Source organism: Ochotona curzoniae, unplaced genomic scaffold (genome assembly GCF_017591425.1).
Source record: "Ochotona curzoniae isolate NIBS_2020 unplaced genomic scaffold, NIBS_Ocur_1.0 contig_883, whole genome shotgun sequence".
Classification (NCBI taxonomy): domain Eukaryota; kingdom Metazoa; phylum Chordata; class Mammalia; order Lagomorpha; family Ochotonidae; genus Ochotona; species Ochotona curzoniae.
This window is the reverse complement of record NW_024466599.1, coordinates 16702891-16722193: the sequence shown is the minus strand read 5'-3', so window position 1 is coordinate 16722193 and position 19303 is coordinate 16702891. Positions and strand designations below refer to the sequence as shown.

The 19303-nt window shown below is 39.6% G+C and overlaps 1 protein-coding gene across 1 annotated transcript in view; it reads right to left on the bottom strand.

Annotated features, from left to right (window-relative positions):
* Positions 1-19303, bottom strand: part of NCOA1 (nuclear receptor coactivator 1) — a 164282-nt gene that overhangs the window by 81332 nt on the left and 63647 nt on the right. Inside the window, exons 3-4 of the mRNA XM_040992920.1 lie at positions 9217-9368; positions 2897-3002 (exon numbers count right to left, since the gene is read on the bottom strand). Coding sequence (XP_040848854.1) covers positions 2897-2985 — 89 coding nt within the window. The 5' untranslated portion in view covers positions 2986-3002; positions 9217-9368. The remainder of the gene's footprint in view (positions 1-2896; positions 3003-9216; positions 9369-19303) is intronic.

Sequence of the window (19303 nt, the reverse complement as noted above, 5' to 3'; positions counted from 1 at the left end):
TGAAAAGACACGTTGGGGTGGGCGCTTGGGTTACTGATCAGACAATTGGTATGACCCATTCAATACAAGATCATGTGGCTCTGAATCTCCAATGTATTGGAGATCCCAGCTTAATGATGATGCAGGCCCTGGTAGGTGGCAGTGATGGAGCAGACCAGTGGACTCCAGTCACCCAAGTGGGAAACCCAGACTGAGTTTTTGGCTTCTGGCTTTATCTAGGTTAAGCCCTGGCCATTGTGGGTATTTGGAAGATAAACCAGAAGATGAGAGCTTTCTGCCTCTTGAATCATCACAATAAAACTTTATTTTGGTGCCCCAAAATTTTAAAGTCCATACAAACCAAGGGTCTTTTTTTTTTTTTTTAAGATTTATTTTTATTATTTTTTCATTGGAAAGGCGGATATACAGAGAGGAGAGACAGAGAGGAAGATCTTCCGTCCGATGATTCACTCCCCAAGTGAGCGCAACGGGCCGATGCTATGCCGATCCGAAGCCAGGAGCCTCTTCCGGGTCTCCCACGCGGGTGCAGGGTCCCAAAGCTTTGGGCTGTCCTCAACTGCTTTCCCAGGCCACAAGCAGGGAGCTGGAAGGGAAGCGGGGCTGCCGGGATTAGAACCAGCGCCCATATGGGATCCCGGGCGTGCAATGCGAGGACCTTTAACCACTTGCGCCACCGCGCCGGGCCCCAAACCAAGGGTCTTTAAATGTGCTTGGAACATGCATAAATGAAAAATAAATTCATGGCTCTCTGCTCTTCCCCACTCAACGGGCACTTGCATCTTTTCATACACTGCCAGTTCATCCCTGGGACACAAGAGGGAAGGTCGGAGCGAACGGATTTGGATGCACTGAGTGCTTGGTAATCAGGGTGCTTTTAACTCTGGCAAAGTGGATGGTGTCACCACCAATAATCCACTCACTGGCCTCAACTATTTGGTCTATGTGTTCCAGTATGACTTCACCCATCGCAACTTCCATGGCATGGTCAAGGCTGAGAATGGGAAGCTTGTCATCAATGAGGCGGCCATCATCATCTTCCAGAGAGCGATCCCACCAACATCAAATGGGATAAAGCTAGAGCCAATTATGTTGTGTAGTCCATTAGTGTCTTTACAACCATGGAGAATGCTGCAGCTCATTTGAATGGTAGGGTCCACAGTGTGATCATGTCCAATGATAGCCCCATATTTGTGATGGCATGAATCATGTGAAGAATGACAACTTCATATAGATCATCATCAATGCTTCTTACATCTCCAACTTGTTAGTCTCTCTGGGCAAGGTCATCCATGACCTTGAACTTTGGAATGTGGCGGGACTCAGAACTGCAGCTCAAACTATCATTGCTACCCAGAATACTCTGTGTAATGGCCCATCCAGGAAACTGTGGTGTGACAGGTGTGAAGCTGCGTAAAACATCATATCTGCTCCCACGCTTGAGCTGAATGGGAAACCCTGAGATGGTCTTTCATCTGTCATATCCACGCGGCATTCAAGGACATTACTTGCTATCTAGAGTAAGCTGCTAAACATGGTGACATTAAGAGGGTGGTGAAGTAGGCATAGAAGGGACTTCTGAAGGGCATTCTAGGATATGCCAAGGACCAGGTTTGCACCTGTCACTTCAACAGTGACACCAACTCCTCCACCAACTCCTCCCAGTTGGCACTACCCTCAATGGTGCTGGCACTACCCTCAATGACCCACTTATTCAAGATCATTTCCTGTAACTGGTTGTGTGACAGTCAATCTGTTTACAGCAATTAGGTGTTAGTGTTGGACCTTGTGCTTCACGTGGCCTCCAGGGAGTAATGTCCCCTGGACCACTGGCTGCAGAGAGATCATGAGATGAAGAGAAAGGCACACAGTCACTGGGGAGCCTTGCTCCCACTCAGTATCCAGAGTGAGTGATAATCTTCCCTCTTGCCTCTGGAGAAGGAGAAGGGCTTAGAGAATCCTACCATGTCATGGTACCATTAATAAAGTTTCCTGCATCCAGAAAAAGAAAAAAAAAAAAAAACAAACAACGGACTTGAAAGGGTTTTCACACCAAAACAAACATCTTCAAATTCTATTTTTCCATGGACTTTGTGATGTACCCTCAGACTCTAAAGAAGCTCTTAATAGTGAAATATGAACTGTATAAGAAGTGCTGGCTGTGATGGCAAAAATTTGTAACAAACATTATTTATCACTTCAGAAATATCTACTTTTAGGACAGCGCATTTTTCAAATTGAATGTAATATAACAATACCCAAAAGTTAATAGGCCATGAATAAAACCATATATATTTAAGTCTCAAGATCCACGTTACAAAAGGGCACATTGTGCAAAACTACATATTAGAGGAAGTATAAGCAGTTCAACCAACTTCACTGTTAATATTTAATCATTATTTAAATAAGATAATACAAGTATAAAATATTAGGAAGGCAGGAACAATAAAATAGAACCCTATCAACTATATTAGTATGTAAATTCACATAGTTTCTTAGTCTAGAACCTAGTGGAAAAGTCCAAGTCTCAGGAAACAATCATAAAAACCAGTGAAAGGCTACAATTATGAGTCAGAGCTATACAAAACATTTAAGCCAGACACATGCATGGGGGAGATCTGACCTCGTGTTTATGGAAGCAAAGAAGCATCCCTAAAGTTAGTAAGGCTAAGCTGAAATCTGAAGATGTACAGGTATTAAGGATAGGACACCAAGAGGAAGCAAGCTGGACTGAGGTAGAAACATTTGCCAAGACCCAGGGAAGGGAGTAAACACAGAGAGTATAAAGGACTCAGTGAAGCAACATTCATCTGGAAGAAGACGAAACAAATATTCTGAAGCAACACTGAAAAACAATAATGCACGTATGCTAGGAACAGTCTGAGAAGAGGGCTCCCACCTGGATGCCAGTGTGTCACACGGCGATCCTTTCCTCTTATGGGAGTCTGGGTTGGCAGGGTCGGATGAACTGTCCCCAAGGCCACTCATGTTGAAAATCTTCACACCTAAAAAGAAAGGATAATGCAATAAGAAATCTACCACTATGACCTATTCAACCAAATAATGGAATGGGAAGCCCTCCACTTCTAAACATAGTTGAAATAAGCAAACATTGTGGTCTCTCAGTGAACAAATTATTGCAACTATGAGAAAATCATTAGCAACAATACAAAAATGCAGGAGTCATCAGCTAGTCGGTGTTCCCATACTTTCCACCCTAGAATACAAAAGTATTACTCCTTCATGTTATGTTAATTAGGATGAAAACATTATCAGGACAAATTAATATACGCTGGTTTTTCAAGGAGAGAAAGAAATCGCTTTCATATGTGAATGTAAAACTCAATGCATGACCAGAGTCAGGGAAATAATTTTTGCATTTATTATATAGACACTGTTTCATTAAAGGATCTAAAACAATTTTTATTCAAAAGCTTTAGACTCCTTACATTGACAGGAAAATAACACAATCATACTTGATTACAGTTAAAAAGATACTTCTTAACCTTATGTTTATATAATCAAGCAGAAAGAGCAATTGTTTAGTCTATGTGAGGATCTTGGTACAGACGCCAGAGAACACAAAGTCAGTTCACTCATCTGCCAATGAGGCCTCTCTCATGTACTAATTAGTGACTGCTCTTGAAGATCCCTTCTGATTGGTCCCTCATCAACCACTACTCTCCAGAAAATCCCCAAGGAAACTCAGAACTCATCCCTGGCCTTTCAGTCACTACTACAGTATGGATTTTATTAGTGCCAAACAACATAGCTCACCATTCTTTTATTCCATGTACTTTCACAGAAACAAAAGATATTACACTTAAATGGGGAAAATTCACCTTTTTCTTAAATTCTAAATGATGAACCCACCACAGTACTTCATGTTAACAGTTATACCAGGAAGGTCTGATAAAAGGAACACTGAAATCTGTAAGAATCTCTTCCAATGGTCTTAATTAATTGTTCTGAGTAATTATTTTCAACTTTTCCTGGAGACCAAAAACTGCCATATCCTGTTAATAAATATTATTTATTCATAATAAGTATATATTACTTATAACTGTATAAGTAATACATAAAAGCTTACTATTACTTTATTATCTCATGTAATCAAAAAGGTACATTTAAAATTTTTCTTCACAAGTTCAGTTTATGAAAGTATCTAACTCCTAGGATTATAATCTTGCAATTGATATTATTCTATTTCTTTTAATTTCTAATTGCTATTCATTTCCTGCAGGTTCTTCTGTAACAATCAATTCTAATTAATTTTCTTTATTTGAAAGGCAGAGACGGAAAGAGGACCCATATGACAGCACATGCACTCTCACTGGTTTGCAGTCTAGATATCTCCACTAGCTGTGGCTGAACCAAGTGAAATCCAGGAGCCAGTAACTCAATCTGGATCTCCCACGTGAGCCCAACTACCTAACTCATCAGTTGCTGCCTCCTAGGGTGTGCCTTAGCAGGTAACTATAATAAGGAACAGAGCTGGAATTTGAATCTAGGTTTTCTACAGATGATGTAGACTATCTAACGAGTGGCTTAACCACAATGCTAAATATGCACACCCAATAACAGGAGACTTCACATGGTTTCCTCCTTCTTCATTACCAGGTATAATAATATCCTGGTTTGGAACCAAATAGCTAATTCTACATTTACACATGACGCTTTTCACCTTGATCCTTAATTCCAATCATTCTTACTTCTCATTTGTCTTTTAACAGCCGCAAGAGCACTGCTCAAATGTCATTGTCAAAATATAACTTCCTTGATAAAGAACCAACTTGATCTTCCTACTGAGGGCATGGGGTTGGCTTTGACACAGTGGTGCAAGCCACTGCTTGCAATGCTGGCACCTCATACCTGATAGCTGGTTTCAGTCTTAGATAACTGACTTCCAAACTTTCGCTAACGTGTCTAAGACGACAGTAAAAGATGATCCAAATGCTTGGGGGGTCTGCCACCCACATCAGAGACCAAAACAGTCTCCCAGATACTTGCTGTAAATCTTGGCCTAGAAAGCTATCCAATTGGCTTGCCTTCCATCACACTAGACATCCTCTGCAGGCCTCAATGAACTAGTTGTCATGTCATGACAGTGGGCATGCTGTCTGCTGCACAGGTTTCAACAACCAAGGTGTTCCAGATCTGACACATGCACTCCATGGTCAGATTACAGATCCTATGAGTTTAACTGTGGTTGGAGTTCTGAGTCCATTGGTCCATTTGAGGAGGCCCAAAGAAACCTCACCGGAGAGAGAGACCTGGCTTCTTGATTCAGTGTGGCTCAGACTTTTCTGTTGCGGGCATTTGGGTAATAAATCAGCAGATGGAAGCTCTCTGTTATTTGGCCTTTCAAACAAACAAATAAATAAATCTTTAAAAATGCATAAGAGGGCCCGGCGCGGTGGCGCAAGTGGTTAAAGGTCCTCGCCTTGCACGCCCGGGATCCCATATGGGCGCCGGTTCTAATCCCGGCAGCCCCGCTTCCCTTCCAGCTCCCTGCCTGTGGCCTGGGAAAGCAGTTGAGGACGGCCCAAAGCTTTGGGACCCTGCACCCGCGTGGGAGACCCGGAAGAGGCTCCTGGCTTCGGATCGGCATAGTATCGGCCCGTTGCGGCTCACTTGGGGAGTGAATCATCGGATGGAAGATCTTCCTCTCTGTCTCTCCTCTCTGTATATCCGCCTTTCCAATAAAAAAATAATAAAAAAAAATAAATCTTTAAAAAAAAAATGCATAAGAGTTGAGAAGGCCTTGGTTTAGTTACGTTTTAAAAAATAAAAAAAGATTGGGCCTGGCATTCGGCGTAGCAGGTAAGGCTGTTGCCTCTGGTGTCAGCATCCCACATATATATTAGTTTGGGTTCTGAATGCTCTGTCACTTCCAATCCAGCTCCCTGCTAAAGATACAGCAGCAGAGACAAAGAAAGAGACAAGGCAGATAGGATAGATCAAACAATCGATCTATCCTATCTGCTGCTTCCCTCTCCAAATGAACACAATGGCTGGGGCTGAGCCAGGCCAAAGGCAGAAAGAAGCCAGATGCTTCTTCTGGGTCTCCCACATGGGTGGCAGGGGCCCAAGCAGTTCGGCCACCTTCTGTTGCTGTTCTCAGTCCATTAGCAGGGAGCTAGATCAGAAACGGAACAGCTGGGACAAGAACCAGCACAAACATGCAATACTGATGTTATAGGTGGTGCCTTTATTCCCTATGTCAACATGAGTTTTCTTAAAATTTTTTAATTTATTGAAATTTCTATTTCTGTCCTTACAAAATGTAGGGTGGAGAACTACCTTTTTGGTTTAGAAATTGGAAAACATCTTACAATTTTGAGTAAGTCATGATCTATTTTGGAGAGACAATCTTCTTTATAACAATATGGAGACACAAAGCCACATTGCAATTATACAACCTAAATAATATAACAATTGCATCATTCTGAACAATAAATAAATCACACCAATGCAAGATTATCATGCCATGTTATCCTCAGACTACTTAGCTACAGATTCACATCCGCTAAATTTTTCTGAGATTCTAGCGCTGCAGCCAGCCAGGAATGCCTATCAAAATAAGAAGCAAAGGAGAGAGCTAAGAGTTCCCAACTATCCTAGCATCAACTGCTTTCTGTTTATCAAAGGATAGAAACAGAGAAACACAAAACCTCTGCTGAGGAAAAGCTATTACAGCTGTTGTATTTATCAGGAATGGATTCATATTTGGTAGTCAGGGTAATTAAATAAAGGTGATCAAGAAAAGAAATGTTAGTTTCAGAAAACCAATTTGCATATCACCTTTTTGGAAAAAAAATTATTATTTTTTTTTATTGTAAAGTCAGATATACAGAGAGAAGGAGAGACAGAGATGATGATCTTCTGTCTGATGATTCACTCCCCAAGCAGCCTCAATGACTGGAGCTAAAAAATCTGAAGCCAGGAGCCCAGGGCCTCTTCCAGGTCTCCTACACGGATGCAGGGTCCCAAATCTTTGGGCCGTCCTCGACTGCTTTCCCAGGCCACAAGCAGGAAGCTGGATGGGAAGCGGAGCTGCCTGGATTAGATTCCAACGCATGCAAGGAGAGGACTCTAGCTGCTAGGTTACTGTATCATCTTTTAAAAAGAATATATCACCTTTTAAAAAGAGGTAATGTTTCTGAGTCAAATTACGCTGTTGACCTAATGCTAAGCTATACCCAATCTCAGACAATCTCCAGAGAGCAGTAGACTAAAGTAAATAGGTGAAAGCTGAACAAACAGGACAGTGCTTTATAAATTCAATTGAGTTACAAATTCCTTTGATGGGCCTGGCTTGGTGGCTTAGCAGCTAAAGTCCTTGCCTTGAAAACACTGGGTTTCCATATGGTTGCCAGTTGCTAAACTTCCCCAATCTTGTAGTTATATGAAGAATAAAAATCATGATAAATAAGTGTTTCTATAGTGAGCGATTTCCATAAAGAAATATTTCCCAAACTAGAATCTTTAGATACCATGGGTTCTCTAAAAGAAATTTTTAATCTTGTTTTTTCATTTTAGTGAGACTGAAACCATTCTCAGGTGGTGAGAAAGGATGAGGGCTTAGGTTTTCCTTATCCTTTTAATGTCTGAATAATATTCCATAACTTGGAGATATCATATTTTGCTCATTAACTCATCAGATAATGGAAAGTTAGGTTGTTTCCACTTTTGGGATACTGTCAGCAATGCTGTTATGAATATTTATATACAAGGCTTTGTCTGAACATGTTTTTGTTTAGCTGGTTATAATGACGAGTGGAAATGTTAGGTCATATGATAATTTGCTTTTGAGAAACTACCAAGCTTTCCCACAGTGACCACAGAATCTTAAATTTCCACTAGAAATGTATGAGAATTCAAAATTTCCACATTTTTACTAAAAATAGCTATTTTTTCCTTTCAAAAAAATACTATAGCTATACTAGTGGATATGAAATAATATTATGCTTTTGATTCACATTCCCTGTTAATGACACTGGACACTGTTTCATGAACTTACTGGCCATTTATACATCAACTTCTTCTGAGACATGTCTAGTCAGGATCTTGATTCTTTTTAACTTTCACTTATTTTTTAAAAACAGATTTATTTTATTTGAAAGACAGAATGACACAGAGACAAGGTGGGATAGAGAAAGAGAGTGAGATATCTTCCATCCTCTGGCTCATTTTCCAAATGGCTGTAACATCTGGATCTGAGCCAATCTGAAGCTAGAAGCCAGGTGCTTCTCTGGGTCTCCCATGTGGCTTCAGGGAGGGGCCTGAGGACTCAGACCATTCTCCGCTGCCTTTCTTTGCATCTTAGCGGGGAACTGAATCAGAAGCAGAGCAGTCTGGACTCCAATCAGGGCTCTGATGTGGGATTCCCAGGCAGCAGGCAGTGGTTGTGGCAAATGTCTTCCAGTTTGCATAATGTCCCCCCGTTGAGGCAAATGTCAGGATCTGCTTCCTTCTTAACGCTGAATTCTATTTCACACATAAATATCTGTGTCTATATGTGCTACCTTCTTTACCCCTTTGTCCACTGACAGATATGCAGGCTATTCTGTATATGTGATGAATACAGGATGCATATATTTTTATGAGGGGGTGATTTCATTTCATTTGGGCATACACTCCAAAGAGGGATTGCTGTTTGCTTTCAAACATATAAAACAGAATTTCCTTCTGGAAGCCTTCCCATCCTGATTTGCTGTTTCTGACCATTCTTCAACTTTCTGTGTACCATCTTGGCTTACTGTGTGTTCCTTCTAACTATGGCTGCAATTCCTGTCATATTCATGGGCAGGTTCTATCTCTAGTTGGTCCACAAAGTAAAAAACATCAGCAATGCAATGAGGTCCAAATGTTTAGTTACATAGACAAATATATGCACAATTACTGGATAAATGTTAGAAATCTGCAGATGGTCCAGTAACTTTTCTGGGATCATTTTTCTGGGGTCAGTGAGGATCAGAGTTTTCAAGGTAAAGTCTGAAGCCAGTAGTAGTTTTATATGCATTAAAATGGCTCACAAAGAACCGACTACAAGTTGAAATATTTTCGCTAGAAAGGTCAGCACTAGATTTACAATAACCCTGAAGTTTCCAACACCAAAGACATATTTTGTAAACAATAATGGTAAAACAGCAATCATTTGCTCTTCAAAGCTTGAGTAGAATCAAAGCTCTTTGAATTCAGAGCTGTGGTTCCTACCTGGGAGACTTTGTTCATACTGAGTCCTCAAAAGAGATATGGTCAAATCTAGTGTTCCAGAAAGTGGCTTCTGGGGAAAGGGCAGTGACGTTTTCCAAGGACGGCTCTAGTCTCTCCACTCTCACCTCATTTAAGGCCAATCACACAAACAACTAAAAGAAATGAGAACAACAAATAAAAACAAACGGGAGGTTAGATGGTCATTTTATTCTCTAATAAACAATAAAGGTCAAGAATGCTAGAAAACATAAAGGCCAAATACAAAGATACTTCCAGAAGACAATGGATGAAGATCTGATTATATGTTGAAGTTATTTCTAGTGATTAAATAAATATGTATTTCTATTTATGGTTCCTGCCTACATAATGCCTAACTGCACTGTCTCCTTAAGCCTTGGAAAGACACATTCATCTGTCTTGAAAATTGTTGCTGCCTGCATTCTACATTTATCTTTCCTCTTATTTACAAATCCTGATTTTCATATTTTGTTATCGTTTAATTCTTCCTTTGATTTATTCAATACTGAGCAGAATGTATTTGAAGTTTCTATGTTTTACCTTAACTTTTTAAGAAGTTTACAAATCTCCTGTATTAACAGACTAGCTCATATGAGTCAAACTTGCTGACCAATAACAATGATAAAATTTGGACAAAATATAAAAAGCAACAGCTTGAACAAATTGGAAAGTGATCAAAGCAGGTGGACTACATAGGAGATTTGATCATGGAAAGAAAAAAGTCTAATTCATTCACATATGCAGGAGGAGGACTATAGAAGCTGCCATTGGAAAATTCTTTCCGGTATTCCCTTTCAGTGCTGGGAGCTTATGCTTAAAGGATCATAAGCATAAGCATACATCTTGTAGGCTGGAGGAAGCAGGGAATGTAGACCAAAGCTAACAGATAACAGGAAGTTGGCACAACACAATTATATGTAATAGAGACCTTATTTGAATTTGCCAGTTTGGGCATTACTTGTTTTTTGCATGTCTTTATAACAATATGACGTTACTGTACACATATAGGTACAGGTTCACATAACTACACCACAACTGAGAGACAGAACTATTCCACCACCACGGAGACAATCTCTCTTACATTGTTCCTCCTCTTTGCTTAACTTCTGGTAACCACTTGCTTGTCTCCATGCTCATAACTGTGTCGCTCTGAGAATGTTGCATAAGTTGTGTCACGGGTACAGATCTTTTTCAGATGACTTTTTCCCCCCATCATAATAGCCTCTGGCACATACAAGGACTAACACAGCACCTCAACTCTAAGAATCAGATAAAAGCAAGGTGACAGAGCAGCACCTGGAAGGAGCTAACACAGGAAAGGAGTGAAAGGTAAGTCTAAAGCCTTCTTGCTTTATTAATTTGGAAACAGCCAGAAGTGCCAGATGAGAATTTAAAGATACAAATACATACAGAACAAATTAATTCCCATCCATCCATCTACCTGAACTCAGGCAGGGTGTTAAACCCCAAAGTAACATATTAGTGGTGTGAAGAGGGGAGGGAAAATCCCAGAGCGTATGAAGCTGTATCATAAAGTAAGTAAAACTTAAAAAAAAAGTACTTCAGATAGTTCAAATTAACAGGACTTACTAACTGCATAGACTGAACCCTGTTACATGGCTGACAGAAATGTCTTTGCCTTCTAGGTAATCACTGTTGCCATATGTCAAGGAAAACATGCTCTGGATGTCAGAATCACCAAACACCATTCCATTAAATGCTCACAACCGCCTTTACAAAGATAGAGAAATAAATAAATAAATAAATGTATTAGTTCACTTTGGCGCAAAAACTAAATCAATGCCTAACTTTTTCCTTTTCCATTAATTTCTAAAAATTTCTCACATACCTAACTGCATACACAAAGTTTTCTCAGCTATCTGTTTTCCCAGGAGTTTTTCTTTTCCTATTGGTTGATTTGGTTTTTAGAAATTATATCCGAGGCTTTCCTCAGAAGCCTGAGTGCATTTTCTTATTTTTAAGTAGGGACATGAGATTTACTGACAGTAGCCTTCACAATGGAGTACTGTGCCCAAGTCTTTTGTCAGTGCACAACTGCTGAAGTGATAAATGTGCCTCTCATTATTTACTATTTTATCCATTTATTTCTGCAACAACTATGTGCATATAAAGAAGTTTTTTTTTAAAGATTTATTTATTTTTATTATAAAGTCAGATATACAGAGAGGAGGAGAGGCAGAGAGGGGACCTTCCGTCCGATGATTCATTACCCAAGTGAGCGCAACCGCCGGTATTGTGCCGATCCAAAGCCAGGAACCAGGAACCTCTTCTTCCAGGTCTCCTGCATGGGTGCAGGGTCCCAAAGCCTTGGGCCATCCTCGACTGCTTTCCCAGGCCACAAGCAGGGAGATGATGGGAAGTGGAGCTGCCGGGATTAGAACCAGCGCCCATATGCAATTCCAGTGCGTTCAAGGCGAGGACTTTAGCCACTAGGCCACACTGCTGGGCCCATACAAAGCAGTTTCAAAATTGTTAACCTACATCCCACAACAAGTCAACATTCCAATGGGGGCACACTACTCATGTCTAGCTCTTTTTGCCTTTAGGTTTTCCCCCTGGGTTAGTCAAAGTCTCCCAAAGACGTTCCCCCAACCCACTCCAACATTAAAGGCCTAGTTATCAATTTGGGGAGCCAATTACGAAGAAGAGGGCAGCAATTCTCAGCACTCAAACTTCTGTTGCTCATTTAACGTCCCTCAGCCTTCCATGTATGTGCCTGGTATTCAGCAGGCCAGAGATGCTCCACTTGAACGTGGAGCATGCACTTCAAAGTCTCCCACACGTGAGGTGGAAGGAGAGCACTGGACAGTGGCAAAGTGTACAGACACAGACTGGGCTTTCCAGATCGCTGAAAATGGTCTTCCTTACTTTAGCTTTCTTCCTTTTTTTCACCTCTGCTTCTATGGTATCCAGCTCAACAGAACACTCAGCTCTTCTGGAGACTTACCAGGACAAGTATAATTTAAGTTAAAAGCTACATTAAAAACAGGTGTAAATGATTCTTAGTCTTTCTTAAAAGAGGCCTCACTCAGGGCAAATAATATCGCTAACACTATTCTAGCCTGTCTTCTTGCCTCAAAAATTGTTAGACTTTTCTATTCCTTGACCTTTCTGGACTTATAACTTTAAAATAACTGATTTTCTTTTGTTGTTTAGCCAAATTGCTTTTAGAAGGAAATAATGTAAATATGTGTTCAGGCTACCCTCTTTACCCAGAGGCAAATGCTATATGCTATTGATTGTAAACGTACAATTTTCTATTATTTTGTATTGTAAAATTTTTACATCATGTGAATTGTTGCCACGTAAGTATGTTTGACAATGTTAAAATTCACCAACCTGACAAACCAGTTAGCAACTGAAATTACTCAATTACATAAAGTATTACATGAAGAAACATAAATAACAAGGGGCACTAAGACCAGTACAAACAATTCAGGTGGAGATTTTAGAAAAATGACCAGCTTTAGGTCAAGGAAATACCTCTGTGTATGCATACACTGACTCATGATTGCAACTTTCAGAAAGCAGGGGGTAGAATATCCTCTATTAGCAACTGGTATCCTGTGTGAGGCCAGTCAAAAGAATCTACTGTCCATAAGGGAGTAAAAGACATTTCAGGCCAGTAAGGGCACTGGATTTTCTTACTCAGGGTATAGTACTTTGGAAGTAGAACGGAAGTAACTTGTTAATAACAATATTTCAAAGACCAATGAATAGACGTTATTGAATAAAGTTAGTGCCGATTCAAGGCTATGGTCTGTTTGACTTGTAATTTTTCTTTAGGATACCCTTTCTGGTGGGGAGAGAAATGAACAACGCTAGAAAATATTCTCAGTGAGCTTAGATTGACAGCTATGCTGCCATTGAGAAGTGAGTCCTTATAAATAAGCCATTAACACTAGAAGCAATCATAAATTATTCTGGTAACATGGAGTTATACTTCCACAGTAACTTGTGTGTTCTTGTTAACTTTACCCCAAATAAAATTTGAGAAAGAAAAAGCACTTGAAAAATTGTGTGAAGAAAAAAGCTTTTCTTTTCCCCTTGGAAGAAACCACAAGGTTTTCATAAAAGGAAACAAACTAGCATTACCATCTTCCTGCTGATGACACTAGAGTCATGCACTCCAAGTAAAAAGATAATAATTTCAATAAAACTTGAAATTAAACCATCCATATTAAGCAACAATTTAAGCTAACCATCTAACAATTTCAGCTAGAGCAGGTGTAAAATTTAGTTACTTCTCCACTGTGTGGAGTTGCTTGCTTTATTAACACTATCTATGTAGAGGAGACTGCAGGGTGGAGAAAAAGGAGCAAAACTGTTTACTTTTTGTATTTGAATAGCAATAGGTATTTATTTTTGCTTGTTAATCTTTTATTTTTAAGACTATTTTCATCATTATTTTTAAAAATACTTTTGTGCATATTCTTCGGTACCTTTCTCAAAAAAAAAAAAACACTTATTTCAACATAATATTTTAGGTATCTTTAAAAATCCACGCAAATGCACAGGTGTTAACAAGTATAAGTTTGTCAGAAAGACAAAAACTACAGGATAAGGCCTCCAAAGGCAATCTGGCAAGGCACTGGGTCTTCATTAGGTGATACATATTTTGCTGGTGGGGGCTGGCACTGAGGTGTAGCAGTAAAGCTGTAGGCTGCAGCCTTGGTCTCCCAGCAGAGAGCCAGTGTGAGACCCAGCTGCTCCACGTCTCATCCAGTGCCATGCTTATGTGCCTGGGAAAGCAGTGGAGGCCCAAGTGCTTGTGCCCCTGCACCCATATGAGAGACCCAGAAGAAGCTCACGGATACTGGCCACTGCGGCCATTAGGGGAGTGAACCAACACACAGAAAATTCCTTCTCTCACTGTGACTCTTAAAAAAAAGGGGGGGGGCCCGGCACAATGGCCTAGTGGCTAATGTCCTCCCCTTGAATGTGCCAGGATCCCATATGGGCGCCGGTTCTAATCCCGGCAGCCCTGCTTCCCATCCAGCTCCCTGCTTGTGGCCTGGGAAAGCAGTCAAGGACAGCCCAAGGCTTTGGGACCCTGCACCCATGTGAGAGACCCAGAAGAGGTTCCTGGTTCCCGGCTTTGGATCGGCACAGCACTGGCCGTTGCGCTCACTTGGGAAGTGGACCATCGGACGGAAGATCTTCCTTTGTGTCTCCTCCTCTCTGTGTATCTGACTTTATAATAAAATAAGTAAATCCTTAAAAAAAAAAAAAGCTTCCAGCAGATCAATAATAAAGACAACTATTTTCCCAAAGAAAGTTTCTTGCGTATGTACAACGCATATAAAGAAAACATTCATCCTATTCATGTTTGGAAAAGCAAAAAATAGAAATAATCCAAATGCTATCAATAATAGACTGCATTAATAAACTTTGGTATTCTGATAGAACAAAACTTGATAGTAGTTCAATATGGTAACTAAGCTTCAGGAGTTCACATATCCTGCAGGCAACCAAATGCTCTTCTTCCAACTGAGGCAGCATGGCATCACTGCCAATTCGGGAGTACAACCTCATAACCGACTCTCTGACACGCGCCTTTCCATGTCTCACGTGCCTTAACTACAAAAAGTAGAATAATGCTTGTACCTAGTCAAGAGCTGTTAGGAAAGTAAACATCCAATATTTTTAAGTTACTGAAAACAGTGTCTGGCACATATCAAACACTGTAGAAGTGTTTGATTAATAAACACGCGCACCAACAAACCTAATTTTCTTTCTGCACAGCAGTCACCTGTTAATAAATGAAGGCAGCCGTCATGTTTTCCTCTCATTTCTGCATGACTTGGACATTGCGCATTCATTTAGTTGCCTGTTATACTCTCCTATTTCTCTAATACATCCAGGAGACTTTATATACCATCATACAGCTTTTTGATTTTAATTCTCATTCTGCTTCTAGGGAAACAATGACACTTAAATGCTAAATTTAAGATAAAGAAAAGCACAGGAAACCAATTCAAAGCACTTTCTTGTATCTTAATTGTGATTTCAAAAAAGCAGACTTCATACTTACAGCCAGAACTGTAGTCTTAATACTCTGTTCCAACCACTAAATATAAAATATCAACAACTCTTACACCCATGATTATAGTTACATTAAAGAGATAAAAAGTGACAACTCTAGGCTGCTTAATGTCAATACTACTAACTCTGGTCATGGTAGAAACAGTTATTTTGGAGACAAATCCCTATCAGATGAATGCTCCTATTATTTTTACGCTCTTTTCTACAAACATCTGGCTGTTTAAGTTCCAAACTAAACTCTTCATTCTCTTTTTCCTTTATTCTTCCAAATCAACAAAAAAAGAAACATTCATGCTCACCCATCTGCTGCTTCTTAGGACCTAGGTTATTACCCTTGAAATCTACTCTACTCTCTCATCTACATATTCAATTACAAACCCCCTCCAGTCTATTTCAAGCTCAATCAAACACACACCCCCTACCTATCTACCTACCTGCCTACCTACCTGATTTCCCATTACTGGTTACCGCCTTTCCAGGGAGTCTCCGAATTCCATAACTCACAACAAACTCTTCCTCAGGTATACTATGCTTAGAAACATTGGTCTTTCCTCAGTTCCTCCTCATGCCCAATCTTCTTTCCCTATTCTTAGGCCTCACTGCAATATATACCCTGCTGGGAATAACCCTTCACATCTCCACTGGTCTACTTCCTAACCACTGTGCAAGTTCTAGCTAAAATTTTACTTTTCTCACTCTAGTATCTTGATTCAGATCTCCAATACACTTCCATTTATATACTGGTTGTGTGATCATGTGTGTAGTGTCTAATTCCCACACTAAACTAAGCTCCCAGATGGATATTTTAATTTGGTACAGAGAAGGTACAAAACATTTAGAAAATTAATTTGTAGAAATAATAAACCTGCTCTAATTCAACTATATTAATACAGCTAGAAGCTCAAATAAGATGAGGATTATTAATTTGTCAGAGGACATTCCCAGGTTTGTCTGTTTTTTTTTTTTCCTTTTAAATTTTTATTTATTGGAGAAGCAGAGACACAGTTTCCATCCACTGACTTTCTACCTGCGAGTAGACAGTTTTGTACTAAAGTGTAAAATAAAACCCAGATTGGGTCTCTTCACGTAGTAGTTACAATTGGCTAAGAATTGACATGGACAATTTGTTCTACACATGCAGATTCTGTCTACTCTACCACACTGCTGGCTGACAGTATTATCTACTACTCTTTGTACCCTCTTAAGGGTAGCAATAAATATTCAACAAAGTCCACTGAAGAGTATCTCAAGTATTTCTATTTCATTTTATCACAATTGTAAATCACATATTATCTTTTAAAATAGAGTAATGAGCAGCAAATGTACTTGCACATTTTAATAAGTCATTCCAACTTGGGGAACATTAAGTTACAATCCAGTAATAATATGTTCTCATTTACGGTCACACTTCACCATCATTGTTTATATGGTGAATAGACAATGCTGGGGAAATGGGAAAAAATAATAAAGAAGCCTAGCTTATGACTTCAAGGAAACAGGTGGTAGAGGCAGGTGTTTCGCAGAGTGGTTAAGATGCTGCTTGGGACGCTCACATTCCTGGTTGGTGTACGTAGATCCAAGTCCTGGCTGCACTCCTGATCCCAGCATCTTGTATGTGAACATCCTGGAAGGTACCAGGCAATGGAGCCATGGATGAAGTCTCCAGCTGCTGGGCTTTGGCCTGACCCTGTCTGTAAGCACTGGGAGACAGAGCTAGTGGATAATCCTCTCTCTTATGTTTCCTCTATGCCTTTCAAGTAAATAAAACAAAAACAATAACAACAGCAACAATCAAAACAAGGTGGCAAACATTAGTGAGGTATTTTAAAATAAACAGTTTCTTTCACTTAGTACACATTAGTAGTAGTAATAGTAGTAGTGGTGGTAGTGGTGATGGTCGTGGTGGTAGTAACAGATGTTAGATTATCCTAAAAAATTCAGGAGACCAACATGTGACAGACATTGTGCTAAGTACCAGGAATAGGATGAACAAGACAGACAAACCAGCTGGGGCATGAACTACTGGATATCTCTTTCCCTTATTTTTCAAAAAATAAACGTTTTTTAAAAGTGTCAAAAAACTAACAGATTTTAATAAATTTAATCTAATAGACAAAGCCACAGCATCTGCTTAAAAAAGTCAGCAACAATAAAGAAAAAATATACTTTTTTACCAAGCAATAGAAAAAATCCCAAAATCCCATAAATTAAAAATTAACAGCCCCAGGGGGAAAACTGACAAATAAGAAATACACAAAAGACAATGTACAAATAAATAATAAAAACCAATAATATACCCAATTTAATCTATAATCATTTGAGTTAAAATATTATGACAACAATTTCTTATCTATCACTTTGGGCTGAGGGTCTAGGGAAATAGGAAATACCCCACATCACTGTTACGAAAGTAAGCTGGTACAACCTTTGTAGTGTTACTAAAATACTTAAAATGCATTAGCTATCATCTAAGAATTTGTCTTGGTCATATAAATGATCAGCCAAAAGGGTCAAGTGCAAGGTTCTTAACCAGGTTAAGTGTGCTTTATTCCACAGAACACTTACTGTTAAGAGACATGCTTGGTCGTGCCAACTCGGGTAAACACTGCTAATGATATCCACTGGTTAGACGTCAGAGACGCCGTGGAACATCCTGCAGTGCACAGGATGGCCCCCACAACAGAGTTTTGCAATCCATTATGTCACTAGTGCTGTGGTTGATAAACCGTGGTAAAGGACAATCAGTAATTTTTTCCATTGTGGTCACTACTGTCCTCCCCAGAGGGAAGAAAATATATTGAACTTCTATTTGGGTCAAAGTCCTGTATGCTGACTGGCTACGTCACTAGCCGGGGGAGAGGGTGTCAATGTGTGTTAAAAGGTCAGCTGCTCCACAGCTCTTCCTTGCCTGTGTCCATCAGCCATTTTGCTCCATGTGTCAGTAAGCTGATGCAACCTCATTTCCCTGTGTGGTTCAGCTTTTTCCTCTCTGCTAAATGTGCCAACACATGCAGCGATGAGCACCGTCACTAGTACTACCACACACCTATCACCCTTTGAACACAATCTGACAGTTGGCTAACTGATTTAACATCAGGTTTGGGGAAATGAGACAAGGGTGTGAATTAATTCCTAACACAGCCTCCTAGGATACAGGAACACAAACTGGACCTGGAGGGAATGTCAATTCATGAGCTCTTCTTAGAAAATCACCTGGACACAGGACACAAGCATTCACAGAAAGCAAATCCTGCATCTCTAGGCAGCAGTCATATTCAATCGAGCATTGAAGTGCCATGGCTAACGGTGTTCAAAGAAAAAAAACAAAGTAAAATGATCAAGAGTTTTTAAACATACCAGATACATACTAAGGCAACACAAGGAAGCTTCAAGAAAGATGAGACTCAAAGTGCCATTATTACCATTTTCTAAACGTTTCAAGTGCTTCAAATGCCAGATTCCAGGAAAAGAGCCAAGTGGATAAGTGAACAACTTCCTCCCACTCCTCAAGATTATGGGAATCAGAGTAACAAATCTTTCTACCTCGTGATGAAAGTGGGGAAGTAAAAGAGACAGAGAGTGAAAATTTCTAGTTAAGATGGTATCATGAATCCTAAGTAGTATTTCTTTTCAGATACTTTCTATCATTTCTTATCACCAAACCACAGAGGTATTTACCCAATTATCATAAAGTTCATCACAAACATGTAGCTTTTGCATAAATTATACCTAGAAAAGTCTTCTATGCCCCAATTCTTACATATCAAATGTCATTCTATCCATATCAATCTAAAATATTTCATTCAATAGAATCTTAATGTGAATCATCCTTTTAAAAATGAATCTCAACACATACTTTGTACAAGATCAAATTTTTATACAGGCAAAACAAGTTGATATGAAAAGCACTTGAGAACAAAATACACATTAAATTTTCTCAAAATGTTTTCAATACTGTCATTTAATTAATAATTTTCAAGACAGTAATAACTTAAATGTGACT